Source organism: Colobus angolensis, unplaced genomic scaffold (assembly GCF_000951035.1).
Source record: "Colobus angolensis palliatus isolate OR3802 unplaced genomic scaffold, Cang.pa_1.0 Scaffold40, whole genome shotgun sequence".
Lineage (NCBI taxonomy): Eukaryota > Metazoa > Chordata > Mammalia > Primates > Cercopithecidae > Colobus > Colobus angolensis.
The window spans coordinates 9,789,768-9,816,248 of NW_012117377.1; the positions used below are offsets into that span (position 1 = coordinate 9,789,768).

A 26,481-nucleotide genomic window follows, 5' to 3' on the forward strand; every position below is an offset into this window, starting at 1 on the left:
TGTCCTGAAACACATAAGGGAAAAGCTTGGGCAGACGGGTAAAGGCTGGGCAAAATTTTGAGAGGCCGAAAACAGACACAGGGAGACGAAGCTTTGCTTGACCGTTGGCATGAAGAGAACGTAGCTACAGGGCCTTTCTATCTCATGCCTAAGCTATTAGATATGTTTAGAGAGGCAAAAACAACAGCCAAGAAAATCGAGGTTACTCCCAATAACAATTTCAGATCTTACGACGTGTGGATATGCAACTCCCTGTGATTTTAAGTCTGCTTTGCCTTCCTACAGTGATGATTATTTTCCTGTTGTGATGCACGTAGTCCAGATGACCTAGGCCTAAGAATGCTGCAGAGGAGCTCTAACTCTCTGCTTAGATGCTCTCCCAGCCCCATTGGCCTGTGATGCTGCTTATTTCGACTGTGATTCGACATTCTCTCTCTAAGTCTTTGATATCTGCTGTCTTCTGTAACTAAGCTGTGCATCATGAAGGTAGATTTCTTTTATTCATATACATACACACACATACACACACACACACATATATATAAAACTTTAAGTTCTGGGATAAAATATATATATATTTTTTACTTTAAATTCTGGAATACATGTGCTGAAAGTACAGGTTTGTTACATAGGTATACATGTGTCACGGTGGTTTCCTGCACCTTTCTCCCTGTGATCTAGATTTTAAGCCCTGCATACATCAAGTATTTTGTCCTAATGCTCTCCCTCCCTTTGTCCCCACCCCCCACAGGCCCGGGTGTGTGATGTTCCCCTCCTGGTGTCCATGTGTTCTCATTGGTCAACTCCCACTTATGAGTGAGAACATGCGGTGTTTGGTTTTCTGTTCCTGTGTCAGTTTGCTGAGGATGATGGTTTTCAGCTTCAATTTATTGTTTTTTATGGCTGCATAATATTCCATGGTGTACATGTGCCACATTTTCTTTATCCAGTCTATCACTGATGGGGATAGATTTCTGTCTTTAGAATACGGGCGGATCACGAGGTCAGGAGATCGGGACCATCCTGGCTAACACGGTGAAACCCCGTCTCTACTGAAAAATACAAAAAACTAGCCGGGCGCGGTTGCAGGCGCCTGTAGTTCCAGCTACTCGGGAGGCTGAGGCAGGAGAATGGCGTGAACCCGGGAGGCGGAGCTTGCAGTGAGCTGAGTTCCGGCCACCGCACTCCAGCCTGGACGACAGAGCGAGACTCCGTCTCAAAAAAAAAAAAAAAAAAAAAGAAAAGAAAAAAGAAAAGAAATAGTAGTAAAATATGATGTCTCAAATATTGAGAGTCCAATTCATCAGTTGCAAAATATAATTTTGCATTCCATGCCAATTTTAAAGCGTACCAAATGTATTATGAAACCCCAGGTTCATGCTCCCAAACATCATCTTAATGTCAATTTACCTCTTCTATCTAAGAAGGAATACAGTAATATATGCTGGGGACTGCTGTACCTCCACTGCCAGCATTCACTATCACTTCTTCCTTTCTTATTGCCCACACATGCCTCTTTTTATTTCTTTTCTTCTCTTCCTTTCTTTTCTAAACTTAAGTTTAGAAATAAAACCTGTAAGGCTAGGAGCAGGACATTTAGGAGCAGCATCCTCTACTTTGCTGTTAAGTGAATGGTGGAATCTGAGCTTTTATGGGCTTCCATTGTTTCATGTTTTTGCTCAAGTTTATCATCACCAGGCAGGTGAAATTTTACAAAATATTATTGAGGGGAGGATACAGCATTTCCTCTGTTACATAGTTGTGCCATTTTGGTTATTTAGAGGAGAAAGGAGTCAAACAATTAGACTTATATCACTATTTTCATTCTGGAAAGCTACCACCTGATTTGACCTTTACTATGATTCTGTAATGAACATTTTAAGGATTTAAATCTCATAAAAGAAAACACAAATTAATGTAGAGAAGTAGACTAACTCAGGTAAGACAGAAAAGATGATAAGAATGAAGAGTATAATATTACCCTTACTGGATAAAATCACCATTATCGATATATTATTGGATGTCGTGGGTTAGTAGGCTGCCCAACCTGAGACTGGCCTGGGGGATATTTGAAAGCCTAACATGGACAGTCTCCAAACCCTAGCAGTGTCCTGCACCAAAACTTGTAATCTTAAACAGTTTTCTACACCTACACTCTAGTGAGGGATTGAATTCACTTTTGTGACATCATCTTTTAACTACAGACACATGAAGCAAATATCCATTTTTATTGGGTAAAACTCAAGTTACAATTTACTTCACCAATACTTTTATTTATTTATATTCTGAGAATCTACATTTTTAAACTGTTATTTTAGATTCAGGGGTAGCTGTGCAGATTTGTGCAGGTAAATTGCATGTCACAGGAGTTTGGTGTACATATTATTTCATCACCCATGTAATAAGCATAGCACCTAATAGGTAATTTTTTTACCCTATTTGGCATTATAAATTAGGTATACATGTTAGAAGAGCTAAAATATCTATATCAACATTTTTGCTTTTTTAAAGAAACTTTTTTTCCCTGAGTGGACTTAAATTTTCTTGTGTATGTATGTATTTGGTCTTCCTTGAGAAAGGGTGCCTGTGTGTGTTTATAAGGTTTTAAATATTACACATGTGTTCATTCAAGAAATTACAGAAGTCTAGGAGCAGATATTTTAATTCTAGAAAAGGACAGGCAGAAGTGATCTTAGTTCATTCTCAGATATAAAATTGTAGAAAGGAACCGGAATAGGTTGAATAAACAACTAGATTGGATTGGATTGTTAATATCTTAAATGGAATCTATTTAATTGAATGACCTCAAATATAATTATTTTTGCATACGGTATGTTAATTTTTTGTTAGGAAAGCAAGACAAAATAAAACCCAAGGGATTGGGCATGAGGCTTTGTTTTGAAAGAAGTTAATCTATTCCCCATATGAAAAATGCAACTGAGAACCTGATCTCTTCTCTAAAAATGTTGTATACCCAAAGCACTCCTAGTTGTTGGAGGAGATCAGCTAGCCCCTGCCCTATAAAGGTGCTGGGAAGTTCTGAGTTCCTCCATGCCTGAGACCAGTTAGGGACACGCATGACAAGGACATGAGTCAATAGAATAAAATCATTGACTGTATTTGAAGTGAGAGGGGATTGGAGGAAAGCATACATACTTTAAAACTTAAATAAATTATTTTAGTGATTTTTTAAAGAAGACTCACTATTTAAAATGTGAGAACTTAGAATTTATGCTCCTTTAATTCTAAATCTGAACTCACAGACAAGAAGTTTAGGAAAATTTATCTTACTATGTAGCATTTGGGAACTATATCACAGAGATTTTCATCACTAAGGTATATTTGTACTGGAGTCAGAAACTATTTATCAGCTATGGGTTGTATGCAGACTATTTAACTTCCCTAAGATTCACTTTCTGTATAAAGAATGCTATATAGTTTTTAGATATTTACTCAGAGGATTTAATGTGATAATTCACATAAAGTACTTACAATTTCCAGCATAAGGGAGACATTTAATAGCAGTTGGTTTCTCTTCTCACTGTTATTGTGAGCATCTAGTCACACTTTCTTATCACCACATTAGTATTATTTAATTCAGTCACTGAGGTCATTATTGCGCTGAAAGACTGTGCACTTGAAAAGCATTTTCTGAAGTCCTCTCTTCATATCCCTGTTCCTTATGGTGTAGATGAAAGGATTCAGCATCGGGGCCACCACTGAATACATGATGGTTGACACAGTGTCACTCTCAGGCGTATGGGAGGATGAAGGACTGAAGTAGACAGCGATGGCTGTGCCATAAAACACCACCACCACTGACAGGTGGCAGCTACAGGTGGAAACAGCTCTCTGCTTCCCCTGAGTAGAGGTGATCTTCAGAACAGTGGAGAAGATAATTCCATAAGATATGAGGATACAGACAAGGGGCGTGATAGCCAATAGACCTCCTACTGCAAAAATGATCATTACGTTGAAGGAGACGTCAGAGCAAGAGAGCTGCAGGAGAGGGTTGAGATCACAGAAGAAATGATGGATGATATTGGAGGCACAGAAGGACAGCCGTGCTGTTAGGACAGTATGCAGGAGGGCATGGAGGTAAGTAACAAACCATAGTCCAGCCATTAGCTGGACACAAAGGCACAGGTTCATTGTGGCAGTGTAATGTAAGGGGTGGCAAATCGCCACATATCTATCATATGCCATCACACACAGAAGGAGGCTGTCCATATTCACAAAAGAAACAAAGAAGAAGAGCTGACTGAGGCAGCCTGCAAAAGAGATAGTCTTGGTGCCAGTCAACATATTCACTACCATCTGGGGGACAGTAGTCGACGTAAAACAAATGTCAACGAAGGCCAAGTTACTAAGGAAGAAATACATAGGGGAATGGAGGCGAGAGTCAAAACCAATGGTCACGATGATGAGCATGTTCCCCAAGGTGGTGGCTAAATACATACAGAGAAAAAGTACAGACAGGAGGTGCTGCTGCTCTGCTGAACTAGGGAGTCCCAGAAGGATAAATTCCCTGACGACTGTTAGATTTCTTTTTTCCATGTTCCCAAGAAATCTAGAAAAAGAAATTATTAAATTGTAAAATCCAGCAGTGTCCAGTTTCTTCTGAGAGAGAGGGAAAGTGAGAAAGAGAGAGAGAGAGAGTGTGTGTGTGTGTGTGTGCGTGTATGTGTGTGTGCGCGCGCATGCAGATAAGTTCCATCCAAACTCGTGCTTGCTTGAATGCTTGCCAGTTATATCTTGTGTTTATGATAGTCTGTCTTCATAGTCACATAGACATGCTGGATAAGTCAGTATCAACGTCTTTCAAGATTGATTTCTTCCTTCAAAAGAAAATGCAAATTATGTGAATAATAACCGTTTTAATTGGGTTATTTTGCCTTGTCTATAGTAATCATGTAATTCATATCGACTTTATATGTAAGGTTATTTGTTATTTTTTAGTAGTCAAGCTGTTTACTCTTACCCAGTAGAAATAGTTACCTTTAATAAATAATTTTCCTCCTAATCTGATGCTTATACTTGTGATGGAAAATATCCTCATGTTAGCTTTCTTTTCTTTTAGTCACTGATAACTGCAAGCTCACCTCTGTTCCTTGGGTTGACCATTGCTGTTTTGGTCTCTGATGGTCATTTGGTGGAGCCTCTGACTTGTGTAGTAAGTTATCGAGAGCCCACTGCTTGTGGCCTGTGCTTTCAGGACCCTTCCTTATGGCATCTTGAGTGTACTACATTCTCTAGAAGGTGCCAGTATTTTCCCATACCTGTCAACATTTTTCGGAGTGTTTTGCATCTTGATGTCCCTCACTGTACTCTCCAAGTTGTCATTTCTGTATCAATCCCATTTATACCTTCCTTTTAGTTATAAAAATGATCAAATTATACAAATTTTTTATTACAATAAGCAAGCAAACATACATCATCCATGTAATCCATATTTTCCTTCAGCAAACATTTATTGAGCAACTTCTATGATCCAGGTGCTGTGCACAATTTAGGACCAAAGTGTTTTTCTAACTGAAGCAAAATTTGTGATACCTTCCCAAACATTCTCTTTGACACCTGAGGCCTTTCTAGTCTTTTCGAACTTACATTATTTCAGTTTATGTTGTTTAAGTCATATGGCTATCAAGTAAAGGGCATGTTGTAGAAGTGGGAAGAGATTTGGGATTTTTAGTCCAAGTATCATTATTTTCTCACAATATTCCAAGAGTTATCTAGGACTTCTATTTTACTGATTTTTACGATAAGGATCCTAATGAAAATAACATAATGTAACACTATATAATATACATGTTCTGGTTTTATGCTAAGACAGCTGATTAACCCTAGAGAACACAATGCAGTATATTTGTTTCTATTACAATGTTTTGGATTCCAACTTAATCAGAAGCCTCACTAGCATTAGTGATTACATTCATCTTCCTCTGATTCCTGTCAACTTTAATTAAGTTCCATGCACCCCCTTTTGCCCAATTTGAAGCATGTCAGGATAAAATCTGTGCGGAAAAGAAACTACACACTCTTGTATCTGCGTGCCTTTGAGGGCGAAGCACTCTTTCAAAGACAATTTCCTTCCCCCGTAGGCACTATCAGTTACGTCATTTTTATCAATCTCATACTCACTGTACAATATTCCTTTCATGACAAGCATAACAATTTCCCTTTTTCTTGGTCTACTTCATTGTAGTTAGTGAAATTTTAGGAAAGAATTGTGATTTATTATATTGAATCCTTAGGATATAACACATATATGCATGTAGTTTGCACAGAGTTGGTGCAAAAGACTGCTTATGGAAACCACAAATGAATGAAAAATTCTGGAGAAATCATTTGATTATACAATGAATATATGAGTTTTGGAAGATATTTTTTCATTCTATATTCTCATTTGCAGCACATCGTCTTAATTTCAAAATTTTCTCAACTCGGATTTGGAAAAAGTTAGTCTATCTTTGAAATGCTTAATAGCTTCATCAAAAAACTTTCATGCATTACAACTCAAAGGATTATACATTAGGTGTGTCTTCACTAAAACAAAGAAAAAAAAGTATGAATACATACCCTTTTCTGAGACCTTTGCCACCTGTGATTTTTCTCTTTCGTGAATATCCAATCACAAAAACATGGATGGACCTATGCATTGATTTCCATGTATAGTCAAGAGTGAAAAAGAGAAAAATGAGATATAGACACGTGTGTTTCTTTCAACAGAGAATAGCACTATCTCACAAGGGGGAGTATTTGGTTAGATTTGTTTATTTTGATGATACAAAGGGGCAGGCCTTTAACATGGCACCGTTTTATCCCTTGAGATCAGCACCCAAGAGGCTTCATGAAGTTCTAAATTTAGCTTCTAATGACTTTTATTTAGTTTATAAATTGGTATTTCTCTTATTTTGAAGAGAAGGCAAACACAGGGGGAAATATTGTATGCAGGAAGAAAGCATGAAAGCTCTTGGAGGTTCCAAGATACATTCTTGTTTTCTTTACAGGGTGCTTGGGTGAATGAATGATACAAAAAGATGGAAAACTGAAGCCACAATTTTACAAACCTATCTATTCCATCTCCATAAAACTTACAGCTCATCATGACTCTCTAGTGCTAAAGAGAGATACAGTGACGTAAATAACCACTTTTGGAGTAAGACACTTTTTGGTTCAAATCTTAATTTGTAAATTGATTAATAGTTGATTGACCTTGCACAAGGCATTATATTTTGTATGCTTTAGTTTTTTCATCCATAAAAATTCAAATACTGCTTATCTCATTTAGTTGCTATAAAATCTATAATATTTATATAAAAACCTAGAATTGTGCATAGACCCAGAGATTATCCTGAAGCTTCTGATCATCTAATGAATGAATGGCTGGGATAATCAAATATGTGCCAATAAAAATGAAAACCAAAAGAGAGTGTGTTTGGAAATGAGATTTTTCACTGTACATTAGATAAAGATTATGTGTGTGGGCGATTGCAGATATATACATAGATAAACAGTTTTAAATCATACCGTGAGCTACACTGTTACTCCACAGGGCTATATAACTTAGTCTGAAGACTACGACTAAACCAACCAATATTCAGAACATTTGAAACAGAGGCCTATTTATCTGAATCCAAAGATGCATTTATTCTTCTTTATTGAAATCAATATTTTATTAAACGCATAGTTTTTGGTTTAATGTATTTAGGTAAATATAAGAACAGACTACAATGACAAACATTCAAATAACCTTAATGTATGCTATACGTGTATGTGTGTGTATATATATGTATGTATGTATACAGACACACACACATATATAGAATGAAAGGTATACATTGTATATAATATACATATACAATTTGTGTATGTGTGTATAAGTGTACATATATATTTACAAACACATTTATGCATTTTTTTTCTAATATGGGGAAGACCTCTATATTATCAATTGAAAGGAGATTCATTTACATTTATGTTTAGTGATAATGTATGTCTCAGAGTTGATACAATGTGGATAACTTCACAGCTTTTGTAAATTCTTTTAGAACATAAATATAAAGCATTAGACTCTTGCAGAAGATCCATGAGCTGCTGAAAACACTTTAGAATTAGAAATCTGGAAAGGAGCAAGACAGGGACGATCTGTTAATAATTACCATGTGTGGTGCGCTATGAAGTGGCTTTTCATGCATCCTCTCAGGTAATACCTAAAACAGCTTTGAGACAATTAATTTTCCTTTTAGAGAGAAAGAAACAACATTTAGAGAAGTTACAAAGCGCCTGGGTGTGGTGGCTCACGCCTGTAATCCCAGCACTTTGGGAGGCCAAGGTGGGCAGATTACAAGGTCAGGAGATTGAGACCATCCTGACCAACAAGGTGAAACATAGATCTACATTTGCATGCTCTATTTGTACATGTTAAACGGTATAAAAACACCCAGGTAATCGTTGCTTACATTCAAGAGACAAAATATGTTTGTATCACTGCCAAACAAAATTTGATTTACCCTAACTCATGCCTATGAAGAGATGAGTGAATAGTAAGCTTCATGTTAACAATTTGACATCCAAGCAAAACTCCACTTTTGACTAATTTCTGTCTAATAGATGTGTGTGTGTGTGTGTGTGTATGTGTGTGTAATGGCAAAGATCAGAGGGGGACTGAAATAGATGATGTGTTGTGGGTCTGGTGATAGGGAATCACAATTAAAAACTGTCTATGGTTGGGGAATGCCTGGGGTAGCCATGACCTGTCCACAGGCACTGCAGTAAAGATACACTACATAAAAATTTATACCATAATAATAGACAAATTCAGTAAAATTATAGAATACAAAATCAACAAACCAATCTCAGTAGTATTTTTATACATAAATAATGACCTGGCCAGGAGCGGCGGCTCACACCTGTCATCCCAGCACTTTGGGAGACCGAGATGGGTGGATCACGAGGTCTGGAGTTCAAGACCAGCCTGACCAACATGGTGAAACCCATCTCTACTAAAAATACAAAAATGAGTCAGGTATGGTGGCATGCACTTGTAATCCCAGCTACTCAGGGGTCTGAGGCAGGAGAATCGCTTGAACTCGGGAGGTGGAGGTTGCAGTGAGCCAAGATTGCACCACTGCACTCCAGCCTAGATGACAGAGCAAGACTCCATCTCAAAATAAATAAATAAATAAAATAATAATGACCTAGCTGCCAAAAAATTTAAGAAAAACAATCCCATTTATGATAACATTTAAAAACCTTAGCAAAAAATGTAAGGGAGTAAAAGATCTGTACACTGAAGACTAAAAAACATTGATTAAAGAAACTGAAGAAGGCACAAATAAATGGAAAGGTTTCCATCTCGGATAAATCGCACGGAGCAAAACAAATTTACTAAAACAGGAGTTGACTTTGAATTTTTACCAAAAGATCATCACGTGTCATTGATATAAATGTGGAATTTGGGAAAGTTGAGAGGACCATAGAATCCTCTGGGTTATCAGATCACCAAAAGCAGGAAAATGTTGAGCTCTGATGGCTCAGAGTTTCAGGATCTAAGCCTTCTCTGTGAGGAACTGTTCAAACCTCAGGATCACAAACAAAATCTGACTTCAATAGGACAAGTTTTTCTGCACCAGGTCTTCCTGGTGTTTAGAAGATAATCAGTTTAATTAATGAGAAGAAATAACACAATTTGAGGAGATCCGGAAATACATTTCCAAAGAAGGGGAAGCAAAAGGTGGTCTTCTCATGGAATGATCCTGAGACCCAGTTAGAGTGTGGATCTCTGACTGTGAATAACTGCAAGGACCAAGCTTGGCCAGCTGCATCCCCCACAGACCGGAGGGAAGAATGAGCTGCTTTGAAAGCACTAAGGGAATCTTCACATCAGTTCTACTGAACTTCATTTCTAAGATGCATTAACCCACTTTATAAATTCAAGACATACTAAAACTCCTGACATCTGCCAATTCAGAAGAACTGGTAATGTGAGGAGAAACAGAACCTATTTTTCTCTTATTTCAATAAGAGAAATGAATATTTCATTTAATAAATGAAATAAATAAGCTTTATTTCATTGTTTATTGGACATTTGTATATTATGTTTTGTTAAGTGTCTTTCAAGTCTGTTTTTCCATCTTTTAACTTGATTTGTTGTCATTACTATTGTATTGCAGGAATTCAATATACATTTAGAACACAAATCCATGATTAAATACACATGTGTTAATATTTTCCCACAGTGGCTTGCCTTTTTATTTTCTTCAACATGTCCATTGATAACATATATTTTTAATATCCTGTCAATTTTATCATTTTGGTGAAGATTAGTGCTGTGTGTTCAAAAGAAGTTTTTGCATACCCCACTGCTTTCTTCTAAAACCTTAGAATTTTACATTTTATGCTCAACTCTATGATTTCTCTCAAATGAAATGTTGTGTACAGTATGAGGCAGTAATTAATAGTTTTTTCCAATATGGATATACGGTTTTTCCAGCATAATATTTTGAAGAGATTTTCAATAGCTTTGATGTCTTCCTTGACAACAATTTGATCATAAATGTATCAGCCTCTTTTTGGACTCTGCTGTTTCATGGATCTGTTTGAAAAGTAAAATACATATAAAATAATACTCAAAACAATCTTGGAAAATATGTGTAAATTTGAAAGACTTATTCTAACTTCAAGAAGTATCAGGAAGAGTGTGGTAATGATGATAAATTATAGACAAATATATTTTAGAATCAACCTGTCAATAGTCTCAAAAAATTTATCTGTGACTTAAGTTGGAAATGTGTTGAGTATATACATATAGAGCCTCATTTGGAGATACTTGGAAATGTATTGAATGTATACATATAGAGCCTAATTTGGAGATACTGGACATTTACCAGCAATGTGTCTCCCAATATGAGAGAAAGTTGTAACTTTGAATTTACATGGGTGTTTTTTTTATTTCTCTCAGCAGTGGTTTGTAGTTTGCGGTTTATTTCAGTCCACTATTCTCTAAGAATTTTCCATTGTTTTCATTATATTTTAAATGACACTTCTAATTTCACTTTCCAGTTGTTGCAGATATACATTAAGATGGTTGATTTTTATATTGTCTTTGTATTTTGACCATGAACAATTCAGTAATTACTTCTAAAGTTGCTTTTTAGATTTCTAAGGGTTTCATATGTACATAATTGTGTCATCTGTGAGTCAGCACGGTTTTCCTTCTGCCTTTCCAATACGTATTTTTTATCTTTAACGCATGATTACACTGGCTAATACTTCTTTTTTTTTTTTTTTTTGCGGGGGACGGAGTCTTGCTCTGTCGCCCGGGCTGGAGTGCGGTGGTGTGATCTCGGCTCACAGAAAGCTCTGCCTCCCGGGTTTACGCCATTCTCCTGCCTCAGCCTCCCGAGTAGCTGGGACTACAGGCGTCTGCCACCACGCCCGGCTAATTTTTGTATTTTTTAGTAGAGACGGGTTTTCAGCATGTTAGCCAGGATGCTCTTGATCTCCTGACCTCGTGATCTGCCCGTCTCGGCCTCCCTGGCTAATACTTCTAATCCAGTGATGAATGGGAAAGTTAAGAGTGGACCTGCTCGTTCAAATCCACATTTTAAGGAAAAAGCATTCAGTATTTCACTGTTTATTAAGATATTGACTGTAAGCTTTTTGTAATTGTCCTTTATCAATGGAGGACATTTCCTTTTATTTTTGGTTTTCTGAGAGTTTTTAAGTTGCATGTGTGATTACTTTGTCAAGTGCTACTTCTACATCCACTGAAAGTCTTATACATTTTCTACTTTAATCTGTTAACATGGTTAAATTCCTTGATTTTTAGAAAATTTTATATACATTTTTAATTGTTGCTATACACAACTGTATATACAGTAATTGTATTTGTATTGATATGCAATGCTTTGATCTTGTTACTTGCTATTGTTCTGTTTAGGCTTTCTGTTTCTTGATGGTTCAATTTTGGTAAGCTGTATGAGTCCAAGAAGTTTTTGTTTTACTTTATTTATTTATTTTCGAGACAAGGTCTCACTCTTTCACCAGGCTGGAGTGTGGTGGCGCAATCACCGCTCACTGCAGCCTCAACTTCCCAAGCTCAGGTAATCCACCCACCTCAGTCTCACGTGTACCTGGGACTACAGACATATCCACCACGTGCAGCTAATTTCTTTTTTTTTCTTTCTTTTTTTTTGTATTTTTTGTAGAGACAGGGTTTTGCCATGTAGCCCAGGCTGGTCTCAAACTCCTGGGCTCAAGCAATCTGCTCACGCTGGCCTCCCAAAGTTCTGAAATTACAAGCCTGAGCCACCATGCCCGGCCTATTCTTTTCTTTTAGGTTTTATAAGTTGTTGACATATAGTTGTTCAAATAGTCTCTAATTATCCTTTGTATTTTTGTGGTATCTGTTGTAATGTCTTTTTGTTTGTTTTTAACTTTATTTATTTGGGTTGTTTCTCTTTTTTTCTGAGTTGATCTAGCTAAAGTGTTATTTAAAAAAAAAACTTTTTGTTCAGTTAATATTTTGCATTTTGTTTTAGCTATAATTCCGTTTATTTTTGCTTTGATTGTTATTATTTATTTCCTTCTACTAACTTTGAGCTTGGTTTGTTTTTGCTTCTCTAGTTCCTTGAGATGCATTGTTAGGCTGTTTATTTGAAGTATTTTTCACTTTTTTGATGTAGGTGTTTATTGCTATAAACTTTCCTCTGTGTATTGCTTTTGCTGTATCTTATAGGTTTAGGTATGTTGTGTTTCCATTTTCATTCGTTTTCAGAAATTTTTAAATTTTCCTCTTAATTTGTTCACTGACTCATTCTGCAGTCAGGAGCATGTTGCTTAATTGCTATGTATTTGTATAGTTTTCAAACTACCTTTTCTAATGTGTTTCTAGTTTAGTACATCATGGTAAAAGAGAAAAAGATACTAGAATAGCACTGCAGTGAACATGCAAATTCATGCATCTTTGTAATAAAATGATGTATATTCCTTTGGGTGTATACCCAGTGATGGGGTTGCTGGGTCAGATAGTGTTTCTGGTTCCAGATCTTTGAGAAATCGCCACACCATCTTCCACAATGGTTGAACTAACTTACATTCCCACCAACAATGTAAAAGTTTTCTTATTTCTCCACAACCTCACCAGCATCTGTTGTTTCTCGCCTTTTAAATAATCGCCATTCTGACTGGCATGAGATGGTATCTCATTGTGGTTTTTATTTGCATTTCTCTAATGATCAGTGGAATCAACCCAAATGCCCATCAGTGATAGACTGGATAAGGAAAATATGGTACACATACACCATAAAATACTGTGCAGCCATAAAAAGGAATAAGATCATGTCCTTTGCAGGGACATGGATGGAACTGGAAGCCATGCTTTTCAGCAAACTAACACAGGAGCAGAAAAACCAAACACCACATGTTCTCATTTATAAGTGGGAGCTGAATAATGAGAACACATGGACACAGGGAGGGGAACAACACACCCTGGTACCTGTCGAGGGGTGGAAGTAGAGCATTGGGAAAAATAGCTAATACATGCTTGGCTTAATACCTAGGTGATGGGTTGATAAGTGCAGCAAACCACAATGGTACACGACACATTTACCTATGTAACAAGCCTACTCTCCCTGCACATGTACCCCAGAACTTAAAATTAAAATGAATTTTAAAAATCCAGTGGGGGAAAAATGCTACTTGATATGATTTAGCTTTTTGAATTTGTTGAGACTTTTGTTGCCAAATATATGATCTGTCATGGAGAATGTTCCAAGTGCTGATCAGGAAAATGTGTGTTCTGCAGCTGTTGAATTTAATGTTCTATAAATGACTATTAGTCCATTTGGTCTGGAGTGTAGGTTAACACTAACATTTCTTGGCTGGTTTTCTGTCTGGGTGATCTGTTTATTACTGAAAGTGGGGTATTAAAACCTGTCTGTTATTATATTGCAGTCTATCTCTCTATTTAGATCTATTAGTATTTGCTTTCTATATTTTGTTGCTCTGGGGCTGAATCCATATATATTTACAATTGTATCCTTTTGCGGAGTTGATTCTTTTGTGCTTACATAATAACTTTCTTTGTCTTTTTTCACAGTTTTGACTTTAAGGCTATTTTATCTCATAGAAGTGTAACTATGCCTGCTCTTTTGTAGTTTCAATTTGCATGATTTTTTAATTCATTTTTTCCTTTCCGTCTATGTGTGTTCTTATAGCTGAAATGAGTTTCTTGTAGGCAGCATATAGTTGGCTCTACCTTGGCTTCAACTGCTCAATGTCTTTTAAATGAAGAATTTAGTCCATTTACATTCAGTGTTATTATTGATAGATAAGAATTTATTATTGCCATTTTGCTACTTGTTTTTTGGTTGTGCTATAACTCCTTTTATCTTTTCCTTCTTTCTTACTGTCTTCATTTGTGATTATGTGATGTTTTTCCTGATATTATGTTTCAATTATTTGTTTTTTATTTTCAATGTATATATTATAGATTTTTGCTTTGTGGTTACCATGAGGCTTACAAAAATATCTTATAGTTCCAACAAGTTATTATGAACAGATAACAAATGAACATTCATCACAAAAAAAGGAAAAAGGGAAAAATGTTAAAAAAAATCCTCTGCATTTTAACTCCATCTGCCCACAGTTTGAATTTTGTTGAATTGCCTACCTCTTAACAAATTGCCTTAGTTATTATTATTTTGATATATTTGTCCTTTAGTCATAACATTCAACATATGAGAGATTATTGGATTACCATTAGATTCTTCGTGTTTGAAGAACGGGTTTGCTAAGTAGGTATTCTCTATTGACAGGTAGATTGCATACCATAGGGATTTGGTGTACACATTATTTCATCACCAGATAATAAGCATAGTACCTGATAGGTAGGTTTTTGATCCTCTCCTTCCTCCTATCTTCTGCCCTCAAGTAGGCCCTGGTATCTGTTGTTCTCTTCTGTGTGTCCATTTGTTCTCGTTGTTTAGCTCCCACCTATAAGTAAGAACATGTGGTATTAGGTTTTCTGTTCCTGCATTAGTTTACAAAATGGGCTTATAAAAACTATGTTTAAAATAGAGAAAAACTGGCAATAACTTGTGTAATTATTAATATAAACAGTGGAAGAATTCAATAAATTAAGAGTCAGTAAAATATCACACAGTTGTTCAAAATGAAGTTGATGCCTATTTAAAGAAACTGAATGTGGAGGAAAAGTTAAATATTAAATCTGAACTCAGTTGGACATGGACACAAACAATGGTCACCAAGTCCTGGAACAGGTTCCATGAGCCCCCTAAGGCATTCATCCAGCTCTGTTTTGGAGAAATCTGTTTCCATACATTAGTTATTGAAAACAACAGACAATCCCCAAAACAAGTTGACCTTTTTGTGTTCTTTGAATCCAGTCGTGAAGGGCCCTCATGACTGGACCCATGCCAAACAACTAGTTACAGAAAGAGCTAGGGTCGCAGACCACCCCAAAGCTTCATGAGACCTCTCCTCGCCTGTGCATGGACAGGTGGCCGACTCTGGAGCCCAGGCTGTTTCTTCCCATCTAGTGATGAGTCCTCCATAGTCTGGCGAGTGTAGTGGCTGACTCTGGAGCCCAGACTGTTGCTTTCTGGTCTGCTCATGCTTCCTCCATAGTCTGGTGAGTGTAAATATGTATATATATTTTTCTTATCCCTTTCCCACTGTGATTTGCTTATTATATCTGTATTGCCATATACTTGGGATAAAGGCTGTTTACCCTTAAAAGTATTATGTGTGCCTTTTCTTCTACCTCGTGTGTATTTCCTGCACAGAACACTGAATGATGACAATTTTAAATATTAAATAAATATATATTCAGATGGGGTTTTAAAAATTTACTTACAAAGACATATAAACAAAATGTAGGGTCCAATACCTTTTTATGAATATAAATACCATACATGTGCAGTGTGTTTGCCTATGTGTCTATGTGTGTGTGTATATGTAAGTATCTATATATACACATATATACTCACATATATGTATATACACACACGCTCTATGCTATAGAGAGATACACAGAGAGAAGTGTATAGAGATTGTACATAGATATTTTCACACACACACACACACACATTTCCCTATATTCTTTCTCCCACTTAGCCTTATACTATACATGTGCAGTGTGTTTGCCTATGTGTGTGTATATACATATGCATATATATGTATATACACACGATCTATATGCCATATAGAGAGAGATACACAGACAGAAGTGTGTAGAGATTATACATAGTTATTCACACACACATACATACACACATACACACATCTTCCCATATTCTTTCTCCCACTTAGCCTTTGTTCACGATTAAGGTTCATCTGAAACAAATCTCTCAGTAAGAGATAATTGAATTAATTACAACCATACACAAAGTAAGAAGTAATTTGATTGCATAGTTCATTAATTTAGCCAAACATTTGATAACAATACTTGTAAAAAAGCATAAATGATTAGTTTGAATTATTGAATTGGCTGGCAGATGAAACCATGGTAGTTATTCAAATAATCCTAAATAGATACAACATACTTTATCTTTCAAGAAAGTGTTTTGAATTAGGCAAACTTATGTGAAAAGTTGATATTACCTTATGTTACTCCAGAAGTTCACATGTAGGCCTGGTTAAGAAAAATTTAAAAAATATTAAGTACAGTCAAACCCTGTTTGCTTGTGTTCCCTTCTAAAAGGATTAGGTAGAAATTGTGCAAGCATACATTTCTTCTCACCATAAATCAATTTTCTGTCTCCTCCTTGCAGATTTCCTAAACTCTGTGTATTTTCTGCCTTTAAAACTTCTATTGCTGTCTACCATTACACACCTCCTTTGCTGTGTTTTTAAAAAATCTTTATGTCAGTTTTATCACTCAATTACAAACACATGCAGACATGAAGATATTTATTTACTTTGTTGTTTGTCCACATTTTCCCACAACATGCACAACATTTTATACATCATGGATGATATTTATACTTTTTTTTAATCATAGTGCTAGATTTCTAAATAAGAGAGATCATTTCATTTTATCAAGTTTCCCAAAACGCATACTAGAATTTAATCCTTATAGAATAGAAACAATTTCAATAAGTCTTCAGGGAATATGAGGGCAAACTGCATAATCCATGAAGTTAGTTTGCATTTTATTCAAATTCTAACTCCATTAGTTACTCTGTAAATAATGTTTCAATGCTTTCTTTTTTTTACATGTCATATGATTCTATTAAATATTTGTATAACATTCTTAAAATGACAATTATAGAAATAAAGTACAGGTTAGTTGTTGTGGGAGTAGAGAATGGAAGAGGAAAGAGAAGTGGGAAGTAAGGAGGTGCTGTTAAAAATGGGCTACACGAGGGATCCTTTGGTGATGGAAATGTTCTGTTTTTTTTTGTGTTTTTTGTTTGTTTGTTTGTTTTTTGAGATAGTGTCTTGCTCCATTGCCCAGGCTGGAGGGGAGTGGTCTGATTCGGCTCACTGCAACCTCTGCTTCCTGGGTTCAAGCGATTCTCCTGCCTCAGTCACCGAGTAGCTGGGACTACAGGTGCGCACCACCATGCCTGGCTAATTTTTGTATTTTTAATAGAGATGGGGTTTCACTATGTTGGCCAGGCTGGTTTCAAACTCCTGACCTCAAGTGATCTGCCTGCCTTAGCCTCCCAAAGTGCTGAGATTACAAGTGTGAGCCACTGTACCTGATCTGTTCTGTATCTTTTTTTTTTTTTTTTTTAAAGTTATTCCTATAGGTTTTTGGGAAACAGGTGGTATTTGGTTACATGAGGAAGTTCTTTAGTAGTAATTTGTGAGATTCTGGTGCACTCATCACCCGAGCAGTATACACTGAACCCAATTTGTAGTCTTTTATCCCTCGACCCCCTTCCCACCCTTTCCTGCTGAGTCCTCAAAGTCCCTGTATCATTCTTTGTATCCTTATGGCTTAGTTCCCACTTATGCTTAGCATGGTGGCCTCCAGCTCCACCATGTTGCAGCAAAGAACGTGATCTCATTCTTTTTTATGGCTGCATAGTATTCCGTGGTGGATATGTACCACATTTGCTTTATCCAGTCTCTCATTGATGAGCATTTGAGTTGATTCCATGTCTTTCCTATTGTGACTAGTGCTGCAATGAACATACACATGCATGAATTCTTCATGTTACTCATTTTCCCTGACTTAGAAACCTAAATTTTAGTGTTTTGATGCCAATTTCCAGCTGGGTTTGGTGGCTCACACTTGTAATCCCAGCACTTTGGGGGGCCAGGCAGGTGGATTATCTGAGGTAGGGAGTTCGGGATCAGCCTGACCAACATGGAGAAACCCCGTCACTACTAAAAAAACAAAACTAGCCAGGCAAGGTGGTGCATGCCTATAATCCTGGCTACTCGGGAGGCTGAGGCAGGAGAATCACTGGAACCTGGGAGGTGGAGGTTGTGGTGAGCCGAGGTTGTAGCAAGTCGAGGTTGCACCATTGCACTCCAGCCTGGGCAACAAGCGGGAAACTCCATCTCAAAAAGAAAAAATGCCAGTTTCCAGAGATGGTACATCAATGTTAGTCTGGCGCCTTAAAAGCAATAGGTAGCAGAATTTCCCTTTGTCCTATATTGGGCATATGCTGTAATAGGAAAATAAAGTTTCATGAAGTCTTAGAAATTTGAGGCTTAAATTTTCATCACAGAATATTGCATCGGATGAATGAAGGATAGTATAGGAGTTAAGCATGAAGGTTGCAGAGCAGTGCTCCCACCAGAACTTGCTGCATTAATAAGAATGGTCTGTGTTGGTGTTGTTTCTTATGTGGAACAACACGTGGCAATTGAGCACTTGAAGAGTAGCTAGTTTAATCAAAAAGTGACACTTTAAATTATAGGTAATTTAATGTTATTCAAATTCAGATATAGTTGTCCAGTATGGCTAGTAGCCACACACTGCGAACCACAGTTCTATTGTCCAGCAATGTGAGTAACAATCACTGCCCCACAATTATTTGCTTTCAAGCCTTGAGGACATTACTTGAATCTTAAGTGACTCCATTTTCACTTCTGTAGAATGTATATAAAATATATTATAAAATTTTTATACTGATTAAATAAATATATGAGTGTGAAAATTACAAAAGGTAACCTTGAGGGAACTCTTTAAAATGTTTTCTATATTGCTGGTGATACTGTTTCTTGAGATGGGTGCTGTGTACATGGATGCCATCAGTTAATGAAAAACTAATGAATTATATTATTAATATATCAATTCTATAGGCTTTTTTATTAGTTTTAAATATTCTTATTTATTTGATCTAGAAGATGATGATGGGAAAACCTTTCTAGACATTGGTTTAGGCAAAGACTTCATGGCCAAGAACCCAAAAGCAAATGCAACAAAACCAAGAAAATAGATGGCACTTAATTAAGCTAAAAAGGTTCTACACAGCAAAACAGATAATTAGCAGAGTTAACAGACAATACACAGAGTGGCAGAAAATCTTCACAATCTATACATCCAATAAAGGACTAATATCCAAAATCTACAATGAACTCAAACAAAAAGCAAGAAAAAACAATCCCATCAAAAAGTGGGCCAAGGACGTGAATAGGCAATTCTCAGGAAAGAATATACAAATAGTCAAAGAACATGAAAAAATTCTCAACACCACTAATTATCAGGGAAATGCAAATAAAAACCGCAATGTGATACCGCCTTACCCCTTCAAGAATAGCCATAATAAAAAAATCAAAAAGTAATAGATATAGGCATGGATGCAGTGAAAAGGGAACACTTCTACACTGCTGATGGGAATGTAAACTAGTACAACCACTGTGGAAAACAGTGTGGAGATTCCTTAAAGAACTGAAAGTAGATCTACCATTTGATCCAGCAATCCCACTACTGGGTATCTACCCAGAGGAAAAGAAGTCATTATACAAAAAAGACACTTGGACACACACGTTTATAGCAGCACAATACACAATTGCAAAAATTGTGGAACCAGCCCAAATGCCCATCAATCAATGAATGGATAAAGAAACTGTGGCATATATGTACAAAGAAATACTACTCAGCTATAAAAAGGAGTGAATAAATGGCATTCGCAGCAACCTGGATGGGATTGGAGACTATTATTCTAAGTGAAGTACCTCAGGAATGGAAAATCAATGCTTTCTTGATGTTTCAACCCCTTAATTTTTTAATGAACAATTCAGGAAATAATAAATATTTCAAAGATAATATAAGCAATCACTTTCTTGTATTATATGGGTTAATACCTAACATATATTTACAGCAGTTATTATAAGTGCTTTGGATATTAGTTGTCATCATAATCAGAAACATATAAAGCAAAGTCCTTATTTCTTTTTCACTACCTATTTTCTATTAAAATCACTGTAACCCAAATATAACTTTAAATGTGTTAAGAAGTATATCTAAATAATGTATTTTTATCCTTGAATTTGCTTAGGTCATCAGAAATCTAGACACCTGACAGATATGATATAGATTTGATCATATGTGTTTATTCTGTTCTAAATCTGTGGTCATGGGGCCTAAAGTAAAAGCAGATCAAATTCTATTAAAGTTTTCATCCTCAAAACTGACAAGTATGATAAGTATGATATACTTATTATTGTTTAAAAGATAGGCTTGTGATTGGGGTTTCTTTTGTTTTGTTTTGCTCTCAAATCTTTACTCTGGGACTTCATCCTGTCTTCTTGCCAAGTTATAGCCCTTGAGTGAGTCAAACCACTCTTGTTACAATAAAACCTTGGGGAATAAATCTCAAATGACCAACACTGAGGAAAACAATATTATAATTCTTGTTCTTATTCCTGGAAAAACAGTGCTGTGGAAATTTTGTGTGGACTTTACTAACTGCAGAGTTGATGAGGCACCCGAGAGTCAGCAAGAAAGAGAAAGAAGTCACGCATGAAGTTTAGGTGAGATTTATTTTACTGAGAACATAAAATGATTATACAAAGACCCTGTAACCAATTCAATTAAATGGATATAAATTCTAGTAAATTAGGTGACCAATATAAGTTAATCACAGTTTACTGATGAACTCCAATTAATCTATGAAAATGGCAGACCTCAATTAAAACAGTATTGGCAGCACTTTGACAGGCCGAGGCCTAGGAGTTCGAGACCAGCCTGGCCAACATGATAAAATGCCGTCTCTACTAAAAGTACAAAAATTAGTCAGTGTGGTGGTAGGTGCCTTTAATCCCTGCTACTGAGGAGGCAGAGGCAGGAGAATCACTTGAGCCAAGGAGGCAGAAGTTGCAGTGAGCCAAGATCGTACCACTGCACTCCAGCCTGGGTGACAGCGTGAGACCCCATCTCAAAACAAAACAAAACAAGACAAAACAAATAGCATTGGTCAATAATATACTCAATAATAATATTAATACTGACTTAGATTGTATTTATTATACTAAAAACAATAATGACAGTATGTGCATTGCACTTACATTGTACTAAACATAGTATTATTAACAATGGAAATACTTACATTGTGCTTATTTATCAAGAGATCTCCAAAGTACTTTCATCTGTGAAGTGCTTTAGCCTTCACAATGAAGCACATGCTCTTAATACTTACATTTGATAGGTCAGACTAATAAAATATAAAAAGAATGAGGCATTTGTCCAAGCAAGTACAGGTGTTTGAACCCAGGGCTGTTGGTCTCAGAGTTCTTGATGCTAACCACTGTCCTCCATTGACATTTTGTAGTATAGTGCCCATGTCACTGTGTTTCTTTCACACGAGTAAAATGTGTTTCTACAACATCATGTATCATGGTTATTTAAAAGTACATAGACCAATATTTAGATCTTTTAAGTTGAGGATCACTGATACAAATTTAAAATACAAGTGTATCATAAAAATAATAATGCTTTGACTTCATTTTGTAAACGTAAAAAGACAAAATTTAAAAGTATGAACAGTTTATTCCGGTCTCTAATAAATGGGCAGAGTGGTGTGGGTTCTGGAGCCAAATGTTCTGGGCTCACATTGTGACTTCCCTGTTTATTAGTAGTATAAACTTGGATAAAGCCTCTGACTTTCTCAATCTTGTTTTTCCTCTCTGTACAATGAAAGTAATTATAGGGAAACCTCATATGGTTTTCAGAAGAATCAAATGACCTAACGTTTCTATAATGGTCAGGCCCCTGCCTCGCATGGGAAATCTACTCAATCCATCTTACTACCGAACATCACAAAGCACATTGCTCAACTCTTTTATTGGGCTATTGGCAGATTAGGAGCTGGAAATGCATTTCCAGATTTAGAGTTCAGGGAACATTCTAATATTACATTGATTTTTCACACCATCATATCCTCAACTATTCTTTCATTTATAAGTTTGTATTTTCTGATAATATTAATCCAAAGAAACACCGAAGTATTGTGACATCATGGTTAATGTTCCATTAGATTTTCTACCTTATTTCCACAGATATAACAAACAGACAGAGTAAGATATAATACAATGAAAAAATTAATAGTATTAACAATGAATGAATCTTGGCAATCAGCTATTTCAAGGCTTCTGTCTCAAAAGATTTTATGCATATATTTCTCATCACAAAACTCATTATTGACCTAATCAGAATTAGACACCATGCTTGATGACTTGCATTGTGCTACCTCTTAAGATAGTGGGATTCTAGTGAGTACACTGAATGTTTTGCACCAAGGGATAATGATCCAGCAAAAAATCTGAAACACATTAGCACACAGCATTGCCAGAGACACTGATCTTGACATGAGGGCTTGGATTAAAACAATGGCAAATGAATGAGAGGGCAAGAGATTAGACCCTGGAGTCAGGCAGAAAAACTCGGTTATTTTCTAGAGGGAAAACCTGGCACATTTCCTAATTTCCCTTGAAGAACTTACTAATTTAGCATGTGCTTGGGGCTTGGGGCTTCTGTGAGCATTAAATAAAATAAAGATCATTTAAATTTTTTAGATTGATTTTTTAGATTTTAGATTGATATAGGACAATTAGCCTATAGCAATTGTCCAATAAATGTTAGCTTTTTATCTCAGAATTAAGTTTGTGCTCTTTTATTTTCTATATCAGTTTATTAGATTGAAGTAATTGTGGTTTTTGCCAATGTAATATTAGTTAATAATTAATTGCCACTAACACTACAGTGCAACCATGGATACTCATATCAAAGCACCCAGAACTGGGACCATCGGTTAAATGAATGTTAAGTCCTCCAGTGTTCACAAAAAAGGAAAAATCAGGTACATAATTTTTCTGTGGTTGTTGCTGATACTTCCTTTCTTTTGTGAGATTCTATTGCACTGGCTTTTCTAGGAAAATGAATGGCCTTTGGTGAGACGAGAACATGCGTTGTTTCTCTGGGAGTCATTTGGTTTATGCTACTCTAAAATGTGCCTCCCTCTAAGATAAAATAATACTATCCACACCATGTTTATTGGATCTCAAAAGTGCAGCAGCATGCACTTATGACCATAAACTGTAACTACTGTTTAACATAAAAATGACTTGCTTTGCTTCTCCTTAAACATGGAATGGCTTTGTGATTTGTTTGTTTCTATTTAGACTTTACTTTAGATCTCGGAATCTAGACTTCCAACAACATAAACTCTAATACTCAAAGTAAGGAATTGTGTTATACTTTGCCCATTATGAAAAGCATGTGAAATCAGTTCCACTCATGAAATCAATTCCATTCATTGAGGAATCATTTATTCATTCATTCAATACATTTATTAGAGTCTTGAATCTCAGCCAAGTGTTATTCTATTTGCTCAAGTTTGATTGGTGAAGTAAACAGCACAATCTTCTCTTGGAGCCTGGAGCTTACATAGAAACAATGTGCTCCCATATTTAGTTGGGCTAAATTATCAGAACACAAGGAAAGTCAAAAAAATCATAGAAGTATGATTATAGTTTCATGAAATCCCAAAGATCTAGAGAATTGAAAGTTGTAATGAATTTTTTTTAAAAGTTTCTGATACCTTCTCACCGAGAAAGTAAATTAATTGAGAGTTATTGAATTAATGGTACAAATTTTATGAACCATGATACATAAGAAAAGAGAACAAATTCATCTCCATTTTGCATTTATTCTGAATAAAAATGTCCATTTACTCTGTCTTTGAATCTTCCCAGGGTATGTTTATTTCCATTTTGTATAGAGTAAGAAACAGTATCGGGAAATTTCCGAATGACAAATGACCACACACATGCAAACACACACACATATACATGCACACATACAAACACATGCATTGCTCTATCCCATGCTTCCTGTTCCACAGATGCAAGTCACACCCCACAGTGGAATTCCAACTTATTATAGTTCAAGTAGTCCTAAGGTAAACTGCCTAAATATATTACTGTTTTGTATACAATATTTAATAAATAATGGAATGTACGAGAGAGAGAGCTGTTACAGGTAAAAAGAAATAAAAATAGGTTGATAATCACTGATTCAGAAAGATGCCACATCAGTGATTATAATAAAAAGGTCTAATTTGCATCACAAACCTAGCACATATTGTTAGATTTCTTTCACCTTATAATATAACCAAAATTTCATAAATCTATTCAAAATATACCAAACAGATAGTATGGTAGGGTAAAAGGTGCCCTTCCGAGATGTCCATCTGGTAAATTATGAAGCCTGTGGATATATTACCTTACATGGTAAAAGGAAATTTGCGGGTGTGAATATTAAAAATGTTGAGATGAGATAGCATCCCGGTTTATCTGGAAGGTCCCAATGTCATCACTAAGTTCCTTCTAAGAGGGAAGTAGGATGATTGGGTACAGGAGATGTAAGACCAGAAGCAGAGGTTGGAGAGAAGATACTGTGCTGCTGTCTTAAAAGCAGAAAAAGGGGCCATGGACCATTGAAAAAAGGTGGACCTTAGAAGCTGGCAAAGGAAAGCAAACACATTCTTCTCTAGAGCCTCCGAAAGAAACATGGGCATGCTAACACACTATAGGTCTTTAAAACTTACTCTCCACTTTTGTCCTCTGGAACTGTAAATTAAATAATCCCTATTGCTTAAGGCCATTAAATCTAAGATAGTTTGTTTTAGTAGTACCAGGAAACTGATAGAAATGTGACCAAAAATTCTAAGTTAATTGATTTTATGCACATCATCAACTCCACTTGCCAGCATCTCCCTCAGGCCAGATTAACAATTCTTGAAAAGAAAAACTAACTAAATAGTTAAGTCTCAGGTGTCATCATGTTTTTCTGCTCTGATTTTGAGACCTCTTTAAATTAAAAAAAAAAAAAAATGCTAATGATGTGGAGTAAAAAAAATTACTCATAACACCTGAGTATTTTGAGATTAGAGTTGAATTATATGGCACCATATTTATAGATGCAGACTATTTCTACATAAATGATTATTTATTTCCCATTTCTTTCTCTTACAGCTGAACTTTTCTCTTTACATGAAATACAAAACATAGTAGACCAAGACTTTATTGCATTAAATAATTTTTGCCTTGGCTTACAAGTGTTTTCCTTCTTCCTCCTCCTTTCCCATCTCTCTCTCTCTTTTTCTCTTTCTCTCTCCCTCCCTCTCTCTCTCATTCTCTTTCTCTCTGCAGTTACACAATGGTGAATTTTACACATGTCTCAGAGTTTGTGCTACTTGGATTCCAAGGGGGTCCCGGAATGCAGGCAATGCTATTTCTGATTTTTCTGATCCTCTATGGCATAGCTGTGGTGGGAAACCTTGGCATGATTGTAATTATCTGGGCAGATGCACACCTCCACACCCCAATGTATGCCTTCCTGCAAAGCCTTTCATTGTTGGACATCTGCTATTCTTCCACAATTGCACCCAGGGCTCTGGTGAACTCCATGCAAGAGGACCACACCGTTTCCTTTGGCGGGTGTGCTGCTCAGTTCTTTTTCCTGTCTCTCTTTGGTACCACGGAGGCTTTCCTCCTGGCTGCCATGGCCTATGACCGCTTCATCGCCATCTGCAACCCTCTTCTGTACTCTGTGAGCATGTCTCACCGGATCTGTGTGTTGTTGATATCAGGATCCTACTTGTGGGGTGTAGTCAATGCCATTGCTCAAACAACCATGACCTTCAGGTTGCCTTTCTGTGGGTCCAATGAGATCAACGACTTTTTCTGTGATGTTCCCCCACTCTTGTCCCTCTCATGTTCTGATACGTTTATAAACCAACTGGTTCTTCTTGGTTTATGTGGCTCCATTATTGTCAGTACCTTCTTGATTGTCCTGGTCTCATACATTTACATCCTCTCAACAATTCTGAGGATTCCGACCACTCAGGGACGCCAGAAAGCCTTCTCCACGTGCATCTCCCACCTAACAGGAGTGTGCTTGTTTTTTGGTACCGTTTTCTTCATGTATGCACAACCCAGTGCCATCATCTTCATGGAGCAAAGTAAAATAGTGTCCGTATTCTACACTAT

General features: G+C 36.4%; 2 protein-coding genes across 2 annotated transcripts in view; one reads left to right on the forward strand and one right to left on the reverse strand.

Moving 5' to 3' along the window:
- Nucleotides 1-3,531: 3,531 nt before the first annotated feature.
- LOC105521534 (olfactory receptor 1C1) lies at nt 3,532-4,851 on the reverse strand. Its single transcript, XM_011955759.1, has one exon. It carries the CDS (start codon nt 4,555-4,557, stop codon nt 3,598-3,600), a length of 960 nt encoding a protein of 319 aa, XP_011811149.1. The 5' UTR covers nt 4,558-4,851; the 3' UTR covers nt 3,532-3,597.
- Nucleotides 4,852-25,648: 20,797 nt separating this feature from the next.
- Nucleotides 25,649-26,481, forward strand: part of LOC105521567 (olfactory receptor 1020-like) — a 10,972-nt gene continuing 10,139 nt past the window's right edge. The window contains exon 1 of the mRNA XM_011955781.1: nt 25,649-26,479. Within this exon, the coding sequence (XP_011811171.1) occupies nt 25,649-26,479 (831 nt within the window). The remainder of the gene's footprint in view (nt 26,480-26,481) is intronic.